General features: G+C 37.5%; 1 protein-coding gene across 1 annotated transcript in view; it reads right to left on the bottom strand.

Annotated features, from left to right (window-relative positions):
• Positions 1 to 13315, bottom strand: part of LOC148676628 (uncharacterized) — a 29644-nt gene that overhangs the window by 8963 nt on the left and 7366 nt on the right. Inside the window, exons 6-10 of the mRNA XM_088622744.1 lie at positions 11922 to 11948; positions 11530 to 11559; positions 10646 to 10672; positions 8602 to 9131; positions 1395 to 1689 (exon numbers count right to left, since the gene is read on the bottom strand). Coding sequence (XP_088478870.1) covers positions 1395 to 1689; positions 8602 to 9131; positions 10646 to 10672; positions 11530 to 11559; positions 11922 to 11948 — 909 coding nt within the window. The remainder of the gene's footprint in view (positions 1 to 1394; positions 1690 to 8601; positions 9132 to 10645; positions 10673 to 11529; positions 11560 to 11921; positions 11949 to 13315) is intronic.

Genomic DNA, 13315 nt, shown 5'->3' with positions numbered 1-13315 from the left:
CCTTGTCGCTCTCTCTGTCCTTCAAATTACTGATACTGTCCATAACACCCTCACTGCGCTGTGTTAACATGTAGGAGTTATCTCTTATAACAGTGAACATGAACATTCTTTCCATCATAATAATCTTAGTTATTAAGAGTATAACACTCCCCTGTGGGACTGTCCTTATTCTCTGACCTGGAGTCCTTCTAATGTCTATCAGTTCTTCACATTTTTTTCCTCAGGATCAGGCCCCTTCAGAATCTTTTCTGTATTTCCGTCACAGCCCATCCAGATCCAAACCCTGGGCAACACCTGTCTCAATCCACTAAAATGTTGCTCTATTCTTTGATCTTTGGTTATTTGGTCTATGGCAATTACAATTGTGATTCTACTGTTTATTGCCAAATATTGCAAGTCATACTGTACATGTGTTGTACGAATGATGTGGTTGGTTGTACAGCATTACTAAACAGATTAATTCTTAGCATTTTCACAATGAAAAATATGTGCATCTACTCTGTTGAGATAAGTTGTGTTTCAACACCTTTGTTTCCATGCAAACCCATGAAGAAAAATATGTATTTGTGTAAAATAAATACAAATATATTTAATATTATTTAATCAGATAAATGATATATATTTATTTAAGATTTATTTAGCCTGAAAGATCTTGATTCCCCAATATTTCTAAAGACATAAGACATGATGATAACGACATCTCTTTCAGCATTTTGAGTGGTGCTCATAATAATTTCAGGGACAAAAGGCTTCTGGAATATCTGCTTGAGATTTATTTTGGCAAGATCTGTATTTTGATTCATACTTTTCACATCATATGTTTTAGAATGGCACAGTGGCTGGGTTTCTTCCAGGGGTTCTGGTTTCCTGCAGTCCAAAGACAAATTGGAAGGTTAATTGGCATTTGTGAAAATGGACTCAAGTATGAGTGTGTGTGTTTGTGTCTCCATGTGTCCTGCAATGGACTGGTGTTCTATTCACAGAATACTACTGTATATCCTGCCTTGAGTTTGTCACTTCCCAGGTTGCCAGCTTGCCAAAATTGGAGCCAGCTGTTCCACAACCCTGTATTGGATAAAGTGGGTCAGAAATGGATGGATAAACAGATGTTTGGTTTAAGATTCATATCTGTGCTAAAAAAATATGAAAGTTTTATTTCTTTTAATTCTGATGTCAAAATTCCTGTGGAGGCCTTTAGATAAAGTTATGGTGGATTTCTCCACATTGATTTTCCACATTTGGTCTGGGTTTCTTTCAGGTGCTCTGATTTCCAAAAACATATTGGAAAGTTAATTGGCATTTGTGAAAATTGACCCAGGTATGAGTATGTGTGTTTATGTCTCTGTGTGTCCTGCAATGGACTGGCATTCCATCCATAGAACGGTATATCTTGCCTTGAGACTTGAGTTGCCAGCTTGCACAGTGGCTGGCTTTCCTCCTCCACCACTCTCCACCACTTATCTTCGCTAATCCAATCTCGTAGCAGCTCTCTGGTTTACTTACCTTCTCCCTCTTTCTAAGTTCCTCTCTTTCACTTGTCATGGTACTTACTGCCTCCACCCTCCCACTTCTATCCATTCTGCTGACAAAGCCTTCCATTCTCACTCCTTCCTCCTCTTCTTCCACTGTTACAGTACTTTCTCTTTGTGACTCACTTTGCCTGTTCCCTGTTGTTCTGATGAAGAAATACTATTTGAACAACATATATGTTATATAAGGAACAAGTAATAGGTTTATTCCATGCTGAAAAGAGAAGAGAGAAAACACAATGTTTCGGCTGTGAAGCCTTCCATTTTGTTTTAAATCAATGACTTCACCAATGACACTCTGCCAGTTTGTTAGAGTAATGGGCTACGTTCAAATAGTTTATGTAACATAGAAGGCAGGAAGGGATTTTGTAGCCACAGGATGTGATCATGAAATCAAGACTCAAGCTCAGCTTTCAAACAGAAAGTGCTCTAAGACAGTTGGGTGAGAAAACTAGGAGCACTATAACTACAGATGCAGCCATTCAAAATGCGCGGTACGGTAATCTACCCACAAGCCACCGCGGGGCACCGCGGTAAGTGATTGGCTGGCCAAAATGACCGACAGGGGCACTCGTGGTGCATTGGTTGGTAGTGAAAAGATTTAATCATTTAATGTCTTTACTGTGCACATTTTAATCCGCTTAGTTTTGAATATTTATATGGAATTTTACCACTAAAGGGAAATTTTAGTAGCTGAGCATAAAAAGAAGAGGGGCATAACGCATCTGAAGGTCATAAACTATATTAATTTAGGAACAAAAACATTACTGTATGTACGTAAACTGTACTGTGTATGGCTGGTCTTGGTAGTTTAAAGAAAAAATACACACCAGTCTTCCATTTCTCCCTAAACATTTTAAGCATGAAAGTTTTATAAAACGGTACCCAAATATGCGATTGCTGCATAGAATGAATTTTAATTTTAAAAACTTATTTAGCACGAAAATTAAGCTGTTTACATCTTCCGCCTGAGAACAGTCACCCGTTGCTACCCAACGCAGAAACACAGCCACTAACTAGCAAAGAGAGGACATTAGCTAGCCAATATGATAAAGAAATAAATTATAATTTTGTTTATTTCTTTTGCACATTTATTTGAACATTTCCTTCGATTGTACAAGCACTTGGAAACTGTCCAATCCCTAGTTCATCAGGCATTTTCTTTTATGCTGCAGGCATTCTCCTGGTCTGGTGCCGGTCTGTGTCTTCTAGGATATAATGCCAGCTAACTTTTGTTTTTATGTGCACTATAACAGACAATCTCCTTTGCTTTTAACCGAGCATCTAACCCCTCTGATTGGAGAAAAAAGACGTGCTGGTTTGCTATACATACTGTACCAGGAAGATGATTTATTTCTATTCAAAACGTGTATTTTAAAAGTTTAAGAAGTAAAAACCTTACAGCGTACACAGATTTCTAAACTGATCAGGATCGTTATCTTTGTCTTATCCATAATAATGTTAACCGCTCTGTCCAGCAAATTAATAATAAACTTTATTTTATATAGCGTTTTAAACAAATAAGTAATTAGATTGCTCATAAACCTAATCACTTTTTCTACATAAACACAGCGTGATTGCTCTCTGAAAATGCTTTTTCTTTTTATTTAGGCTCAGATTTCAACTATAGATCGTATTATTATAAACTTTCTTGGAAAAATGTATTTTATGTAAACCATGTTTGCTATTCATTCATTTAGGGCTAGAATATGTTCATTGTCTTCCAATCGAGTCGAGTTGACATTAGAAGCTTGCCACGCCCGGACTGTTACACCAACGCATTAGCATGTTAAAGCGATTTAATTGAGGAGCCTAGCTTTCTTAACTAGTAAGTACTGTACTTCCTTGGTTTTGGAGGGGGGAGGTGTCTTTCGCTGGAAATCTCGCCCCCTTCTACTTTGAAAATACCTGTGAAACCGGTTTAATTCGTCACAGCCAGCACTCCCGCAGAGAGGGGGGTTGTACTCGTTAATGTCTTAGCCGGAACACATCATTATATCTCATTTTGTATTTCTATAAAAAAATCGTTTGCCCAGCTTAACACTATTGTTGTTATTGTTTTTATCCTGTAAAGCACTTTGAGGAGCACAGCTTTCTCACCACTAAGATTACTTTTTGATACCACCCTTACACAAAGCAGAAACTTCTTGTTTTTTCCGATGACATACAAGTGGAAAGATTACAGATTTTAATCGTCTTTTTTCTGAACCAGGAAAATCTGATCATGTTTCTCTATAACTTTATTTTACGTATCACCTTTAAAAGTGTCATCTCAAAGCAATACAGTAGATGTAAACCACAGATTACAAAGTAAATACCCAGACAAACGCAAACGCGTTTTTAATAAAATGCTTTTATTCATTCAGCAGAGAGAGTGTAAAACCTGGGCGTAACAGCTGTTCCTTTTTCTGATCACTCGCTCTCTGGATAAACGTCTCACCTGTCCTGTTCTTTGTTTTCCTAATTTTCTGATTATGCCTTCTGCGATCCACTCCTGCCCTCACACCTAAAGAAGACTATTTTAAATTTCTTTGCGCGGTCCATTGTGCAATTAACCCTTGTATGTGCTGTCCTTAAGGTGATATCACATAAAGGTGATATGTAAAATAATGTTTTTTATTATTGTTACAGAGAAACATGATCAGATTTTCCCCGGTTCAGAAAAAATATCTAAAGTATACTAGTTTGTCACTAGTATACTTTTAATACAGTCTTTGCTGTGCTTTAGAGGATCCTTGTGATATTTCGAGCTCTGGTTGAATGATAAGTGTCGCAGTTTAAATAAATTTTGTAGTTGGAAATTATGAAACGCTCTGTTAAAAGCAAGGGAGTTTTTATGTCCGTTGCAGTTTTTTTGAATCCCAGGCGGAACACATTCCATAAGAATCAGCGCTTTTATATATCACCTTTAAAGGTGGCTTCTCGCTTTACAGGATAAAAACAACAATAACAGCAACAACAACAATATTGTATTTCATTGCACTTTGACAGATCGTCCTTAAATCAATTGTTGACTTTTCTCTCTTTACTACTGAACTTGTTTGGATTGACTGAGCTCCGTTCTGTACCACACAATGATCCCCCCAGAGTCTCTGCCCCGGGTGATTTGTTTTTTTTTGACAGAGGGTAAAAAACTCTCTCTCTCGCTTGCCCATCCCCCCCCCCCCCGTGTATTGTCTGTTTTTTTTGTGCTGTCCTTTGACAAAACAAGGCTTGCCAGATAATGTGAATTGAAACCTGTTTTTCTAGCTTTTAAAGTCGTGCGATGTGTAAGCGGGAACACATCATTATATCTTACATATGAAAAATACATAATATGGCTCCCAAACAAACGCAAACGTGTTTTTAATAAGATGCTTTTATTCACTCATAATCTGACAATTTCAGGAAGACTAAGGGAGGACTAAGGGAATTGTCATCTGTTGTTGAAGGTCTGTGAGCTCAATGACTTTGAGACCACTTGTTATCCCAGGTTGTTAGAATCGTCACAATTCAAATAGAGAAAAAAGAGCTGACTGACAAGATTTAAGATGTGGCTGTTAATGTTGGATTAAAAAAAAACAATTTGCCCGACGTTTGTTGCAGTGCTTGAAAAATAACTTTATTTCGAGAGACTGGATAAGTAATTCAAGTGTTTTTTTTAACTTCCTGAGAAACAACTAATAATTTAACTATATGTGCAAACGTTTTATGATATGTCGCTGTTGTGAATGTCTGTGGACATGTGCTGGCTGGACAGGAGGCTCTACTGTACACAGAGAGGGGCGGGAGGGGGGGACAAGCCGATACATACTCTTAGAGTTTGATTAATAGGGAATATAATATAAAAATATAGTACTAAAAATAAGATACACTCTACAGACATTCACAACAGCGACTGTCAGAAGATAGGACACAGTGGCTCAGACACCCGCTGAATGGAAAGGGGCACTTTAATGTTCTGTATGGCTAATACTAAAGCCAATACTTTAATATTCTTTTCTGTATGTTTAACAATAGTGGGTACTGGCCTAATTCGGCCCTGCTCCCGTTGTTAGGTGTTAATGTGTTGTTGTTAAGTGTGAATTTGTACCTGTTTCCCTGAGGTCTGGCTTTTTTTCTGGAAAACCATAACTCTGGTCTGCCAGGTTCTGCCGCAGCCTCTGTTCTGTGGGCGACAGCAGGACCAGGTCGTCTGCAAAGAGCAGAAACTCGATTTCTGTAATTAATGCAGATCAGTAAATCAAGGGACAAAACAATTATTGCGCCCGGCTCCTCAATGGGCTTTGACGTGCTAATGTGTTGGTTTAACAGTCCGGGTGTGGCAATGTTTTTTATTATTGTTATAGAGAAACATGATCAGATTTTCCCCGGTTCAGAAAAAAGATCTAAAGAATACTAGTTTGTCACTCTTCTCATCCCCTCTTTGCTAAATGGCTTTTGAATAGAGTCACATGAAGAGAGAGGTGAAACAGCCCTACACAGCCCTGTCGCAGTACACAAATATAATTATACCTATTAATTTCTTTAGATACGCGATTCTTTTAATACAGTATGTGCTGTGCTCTTGGGGATCCTTGTGATATTTCGAGCTCTGGTTGAATGATAAGTGTCGCAGTTTAAATAATTTTTGTAGTTAGAAATTATGAAACGCTCTGTTAAAAGCAAGGGAGTTTTTATGTCCGTTGCAGTAAAAGAAAATGCCTGACAAAGTAGGGCTTGGACAGATTCCAAGTGCATTTTTGCAATTTACGTTGCATTGTCCATTGTGCTGCTGTAATACAGTTTAAAATAATTCAAAGTCTAAACAGTATCAGCTTTATTTATGGGTTGCAATTTTAAAAAAGCCAAAAACCGCATTCAAAATGCAATTTAGAGCTTTCTGGCAAGAGGAGACACCCAAATTAATAATGTAACATGCCACTGTTTGTGCATGAACAAGGTTATACTGCTATTTCCTTAGTTATGCGATTAAAAAAAAATAAAAAAAATTTGAATCCCCGGCGGAACACATACCATAAGAATCAGCGCTTTTATATATCGCCTTTAAAGGTGGCTTCTCAAAACGCCGTACAGGATAAAAACACCAAGTAATAACTATATGTGCAAAAGTTTTATGATATGTCGCTGTTGTGAATGTCTGTGGAGTGTATCTTATTTGCCTGTCTGTCCTGGCTCTCTCGCTCGCCCTCCCCCCCTCTCTCCCTCAATTCAATTCAATTCTAGGTTCTTTATTAGCATGACAGATGGGTACAATCAGTGTTGGGTATTTACTTTGCTTTGAGATGCCACTTTTAAAGGTGATATATAAAATCAAGGCTTTAACTTGCTTTAACTCCGCAAGTCTGAGTTCTCGTGTCTGTCCTATCCGAACTCGAAAGTATTACAATATGTATCTTTATAGCAGGTGGTGTACATCTTTTTAATATAGATTACACTTTTCTAGAATGTATTTAAAAAATAAAAACAATTACAATCTAATCTTTCCACGTTTGATCCCAAGATCCCAAGAAAAATAAATCTAAACGGGGAGAAAGCTATGCTGAAAGTTTATTAAGATACTTAGAAGACAAAGATACAGTATCAATTTATGTTGCATTTGTCTGATTGTGAATCAAAAAACATATATTTAAACCCGCGTTTGCGATTTAAATCAAAACGCGATTTAAATCAATATAAATGTTTATATTGTAACGCCTAGGTGACTATTCATTGTTATCAAAATGACTTAAATTCAATCATTCAGGTTTTATTTAATCTCTGACTCAGGGAAACGTTTCATTTTTTCAAAGAAATGTTTGTTAAAGGAAATTCATAACTCCCGTGGGATTCAAATTCTAAAAGTATGCTTGCTGACTCCGGTATCACGTCAGTTAAAGACTTCGATGCTTAAAATGTTTAGGGAGAAATGGAATACTGGTGTGTATGTTTTCTTTAAAGTACCGAGACCAGCTATATACTGTATGTTTAAGTTCCAAAATTAATATCGTTTATGGCCTTCACACGCGTTACAGTATGCTCCTATTCTTTTTATGCTCAGGTACTAAGATTTCCCTTCAGTGGTAAAATTCCATATAAATATTCAATACTTAAACGGGCACAGTTAAGACATTAAATATACATATACATACTGTACACAGTACAGTTTGCATACGGTAATATGTTTATGTTCCTTAATCAATCTCTTTTATGAGCATGTGAAAGGCATGGTGAATCGATTATCAAAAATTACTGTACTTTGCATGATTGGAAACAAATGCGTGATTGCGAAATGCTGTGGTGTTACTTTTACAAAGACGGTCAATGAAAAAAAGAATGTGGACCAGGGCAATTCTTTGAGTTTACAGCTTGTCCAAGGTCATTCATTATTAATACTATTAGTAATATCTTCGTTAAAGACTTTGATGGCGACAGCTCAAACATGAGAGGTTGAGCTTTATTAGCTCCACCTTGCGGAAATTCCGGATACTATTATTTTACTTGCGGTATTATAGGAGACTTTACGGTAACTCGCGGTATTTACCGGTAACTCGCGGTAGACTGCGTAAAGCGCATCGCAAAATAATGCGGTATCGCCCGCGCATTTTGAATGGCTGCATCTGTACAGTCTTAAAAACACTTCCTCATGTAACATCTCAACATCCTTTTCATTCTTACTGGTAGCTGCTGGAGCCTGAAGCTTCCCTGGAGTTTCCACTATCTGCTATTTCAGCCAGACTGAACTGTTTTGTTATATAGTATGTTCTCAGTTTTTCTTGTTCCTCTATCTTGTTCGCACATTTACTCACTGCTGCACTTGGGCAGACAGCTCCTTTACCCCTGTCTTCCTCCTTTTCTAGCAGCAAAAATTGAACAGATATCTAATTACAGACGTGTCAATGCTCATTAAATTCCTATTGTTTTCATTGCCTCTGTTCAGAACCAACAACACAAGAGTATTATTTTTTATTATGATTTGTGCAAAATACTCAGTGAATACTTTGAGAATATATACTTCCTGATACTGATGTCTTCTAATATACTGTATATCTAAAACATTTCTTGACAGCTATGATAGAGGTCAGTCTGTCTTCATAATTCAGTGATGTGTTTAATCTCCACATCTGACAGGAGGTAGCAGCACAAGGTCTTGACAACGATCACGAGTCCTGAAGACTGGATAGATCTTCTCCCCCTGATTGAATACCATGTCTGTGAAAGTGTAGATATGAGACCTGGACTCCACTGTGTAAAAGGACACCTTCCTCTCCTCGATATCCATACATACCCCCACCTTCCTTGGCCTCAGACCGGAGAGCAGGGGTGTTACAGGGTCAGAGAGGGCAGAGAAACCAGAATAGCCACTGTACAGACCCCAGTAGCCACCCTGGGGAACAAAGCTAAACCCTGCTTTCCTCTCTGCAGACTCTCTGGTCACTCCTATTGTCCAGTCATCATTCCCCTCCACTTCCCAGTAGTGTCTTCCTGAGGTGAAGCCTTCCCTGCTCAGGACACAGGACCAGTAATCAAATCTCTGTGGATTGTCAGGGAGATCCTTTTCTTCTCCTCTTCTCACTCTCTTCCCATCCTCAGATACAATGAGAGCAATGTGAGCTGTATGAGGATCCAGGGAGAAATACTCTGCTGGGACAAAACAGGACAGATTGGTACAGGAGAGGTTACACTAAAAATTAAGCTATGCTTTACAACGCGTAACCCATTTCACCACTTTTCTCTATAGCTTCTCATTCTCAACCAGCTTCATCTTTGGATCGTTTTTTTTCACCATTGTACATTTCCCTAAATATCCAAATCTGCTCCTGCTGTTCCTCCGTTTATAGAATCTTTACCTTCACCATCATCTCACCATCTCCAATATCATCATTCCCCCTACTACATCTCCAATTTAAATATTTAAATATTCCTGCTATCAAAGACTGGACTCTCCATAAACATCTTTCCTCCAAAAGGAATGTCCTACACAATGTTTTTTTCCCCTTTTCTCTTTTCCTAACTCTTATGAGGCTGATTCTCAGATCTTCCATTCGGCCTTATCCTTCTTTTTTATTTCTACTCTTCACATCCTATCTTCTGATTCTGCTTTTCTACTTATTTGTCTACTTTCTTTTTATTGTTCTTGTACTGTCCTTATTCGTTCCTGTTTCTCTCAACACCCTGCTCATTCTACCCTTTCCTCTGTTCTTTATTCTGCCTCTATCTCTGGTGTCAAACATGCACCAAACTCAATACCTTTGGTGCCTTCAGCCCTGGTTTCAATCTTTGCTGCTCCCGATGTCACCTACTTGACCCAAGTTCTGTCCAGTGTCTTATCCTGAGCTCAAACAGCAAGCCCTGATATTTGCACTTAACATGACCTATTAATTACCTCCAATTACCCATTTCATTCACAATGTATTTTTCTGTTCACAACACTGCAACTCTGTTAAAATCCCAACGCAAAGAAATGCAAGCCCCATATCTTTCAGACTTTTCTCCTTCAATTCACAGTCAGCCATATCCTGCAACTCTCTTTCAGCAGACAATCTACAGTACTGTACCTCTCTTGTCGAACCCGGTTTCATCCCTTTTAAACCTTGCTGTTCCTGATTCCACCTTCTCAGCCCCAGGTCTTGCATTATATCTTCTATTCAGTCACCAGGTGTCCTACAACATTCCCATTCCCTCTTTCCCATTCCTTTTCTAGTTTCACAAAACATTCCTTTATTTAATTAATCAATCCCTTCATTCTGACTCCTTTTCAGCTCACATCTCCACTCTTATAATAAAAAATTCCAACTGTACCACTATTCCAGTCTCTGCACCTACCGATGCCTTGATGTTCTCTGCACCTCTTATCCCCATGTAATAGCAAATTTCACAATTTGTGGACTTTAACCTCACCCATCTTCTTATTCACTCTACTAGCCCTTCTCAAACTAGAACCATTGATTGTAGTCCTCTTTCCTTCTGGAGCAAATCTACAGACTTTTGTTCTTCGTCCTTCCTTACCATGACAACTAAGAATTGATGGTAAAATGTCTCGCACACTGGAAGAGGACCATTCCTTTGAGTCTTATTGGTTTCTAAGAACACTTTCAGAAACACAGTTTCCTACTATATTCTTGTTCTCATTCACACCTAAAGTGTACAGTACCTACCTTGATGAGGAATGGACCCCTCTGCTCCTGTAAAGAGCAATGAAAAAGATCATTACTGGAAGTGCAGAGAGAAGGTGTTAGAACAGAGTAGGACCTGATGCAATTGAGAGCTGCGCTGCTCAGAAGGCATGTCTCGGTGAGTGAACAGTGTGGGACTGTGGCCACAGAGCCTGTGCTCATTGGTGACACATCTGTCTGCCTGACAGGTACCTCAAGCCTTTTTAGAAACCCAAGTTCTAAGAAACAACACAATATTGAAAACATACTGTTTTTAGTTTGGGTTTGAAAGACACCTAGTTTATTTTCTCTGATGTGTACAGTCTTGCATGTTCAAATGCACCCTCTATTTGCACTGTAAAATATATGAAAATTAAGTTGTATCTGTTTCCATAAGGCCCACCAACCTTCACCTTCTATGCAGTATGTGAGCCAGCAGAGTTACTAAACTTAAATTGTTACAGAGATACTTTTCTAACCAGTTTTAAGTCACATAATTGGTGAAACATAATTTATTGTTTGATGATGTGATTAGTTATTTTTTGCATACCATTTTTGCATTTTTGAATGACATACGGTCATATTTTCCAAAATAACTAATATCACTGTCATCAGGTGATGTGTCTAACCATTCAGTTCACCTCCACTGCATTGTTAACAAAGTGTAGTGGGGTATGGTAAACTACATTGTAGCAAACTATAACAGAAAATCCCAAACTACAGGATAACTTTCCATACTACCATATATTAATTTATAGCAGTGTTTTATATTAGAGAACTGTAAACTACAGCATGGTTTAGTACAAGAAACTACATTGGATTCATTAAATTCTACTTCATTTCAGGCTGAACTTTTCATCTTACAGGACATACTGTGGACTACTTACCAAGTTCTTTAAGAAGTACTAATGTATTTCCTGCAAATAATGAAAGATGTAAATCGTAAGTCAGTGCCATAACAATGATCCTGATAATTATACTATGCTAATAGTATAAGAAACCCAATTCTATAAACAATAATAAAATAATATCTGCAATTACATGAGTAATACTTTATATGCTTAAAGCTAAATTTAAAAGGCATGAAACAGTTAACCAAACTAGAACTCAGAATTATTTTGTATGGTATTTTAAGCACTATCAAGAGTAAAAACTACAAGAATCAAAATATCCAGAAACCAGTTACTTTAGAATGTGTATGCAATCCTGCACTGTACAATACTGCATGTAATGTTACTACAGAGACATTTCCTAACACCAGCTCTATTGATTCACTTACGTTTAGATTCCCACAGCCTCTCCTCCTCTGTAAAAAACATAGACAGTGAAGTCACTATCACTGATAAGGCTCCTGCACTGACAGCAGCTGTTTTTTTAAATATTTTCAGTTTGTAAATTAAGAACAAACTTCAAAAAGTCTAAAGTCTCTGATATTTAAACACTGCTAAATCATTTTCTCTTACTATCTAGAGTTCAGACAATATTCTCTGGTTGAATTACAAAGTCAAATTCAGTAAATTTGACTTAAAGGCTAATCCATTTTACAAAACCGGTAATTGCAATTTATTGAACATCTTTAGATCATATATATTTTCACTTTAGAAATAAAGTAACTAAAAGCAAAGTATGTACTGTATGTTTTCCTCCTTATACAGTATGTGCTGGAATGGCCAAGTACAGTAGGTAGACATCTTAAATACAGAGCATTGACTAATATGTTGCATTTTGTTTTTGCTAAATCCCCTTGTTGTGCTTTTACATAACAATGAGTCTAGATGTTTCACAAGTACTGTAGGTACACAAATGAAGCAATACATTGAGTGTAAAGTTTTATAATGGTTCCTTAATACAGTCGTTTAAAATAGTTGTACTGCATATGTATTGTAATAATAAATTATATTCTTTAATCACATATTTGATAAAGTTGTGCTTTTTCCATGTCAAGTCAGGATATTAAATACAAAATCTGTTAGTAAAAATGTTCTTCTGTTTGTTAAGCAAACCTCCTGTAAAAACTGCTTAACTGAATCCTGCTATTTCACTGGTACCAACTGTCAGGTGATGGTCAGGTGACTACTATTTAGTCAGCTATTATACTGTAGTTATCCTGTAACATATAGAATGGAGAAGATCCTGTAGTGACTCTAGTCAAGAGTGATGTGCTCAGTAGAGTGTGTGGAAACTGTTTTAACTGCTACCAAACTCTGACACACACTAAGAGCTCATTAGAGTTGAACAGTACAACACAGGGCACTGAGGAGAATGAGGCTCATTACCAAAGAACAGCCTACTCTCATCAGCTCTCACTCTGTGGTACAAGGTGAGAGAGAGTCAGTGTAGATCTTCCAAAATGTCTGCACTGAGACTGGAAAGCCACAGCAAAATGATACAATGATTCCCAGTGATCAGCACTACTAGTGTCTCTGATAAGAATGAGAATGAGGGCTGTTCTTGAGATACGTGTACTTGCAGATCTAAAAAAAATATTATCAAAACTTGGGCAAGAACATAATACATTGTAATTTGTAGCTATGACACACTGGGTGAAGAGTATGTATCACGTCCTCGTGGAGCGTTCATGACACAAGAACTGCAAGACCTGAATAATCTGGTAAATACGGAATCTCCAGTACTGTATTATTTTAATACCTGAAACAAAACAAATAAACAATC

The sequence above is a fragment of the Lepisosteus platostomus genome, chromosome 2 (genome assembly GCF_059453375.1).
Source record: "Lepisosteus platostomus isolate fLepPlt1 chromosome 2, fLepPlt1.hap1, whole genome shotgun sequence".
Taxonomy (NCBI): domain Eukaryota; kingdom Metazoa; phylum Chordata; class Actinopteri; order Semionotiformes; family Lepisosteidae; genus Lepisosteus; species Lepisosteus platostomus.
The sequence above is the reverse complement of the archived record's forward strand: the minus strand, read 5'-3'. Positions and strand labels throughout refer to the sequence as shown.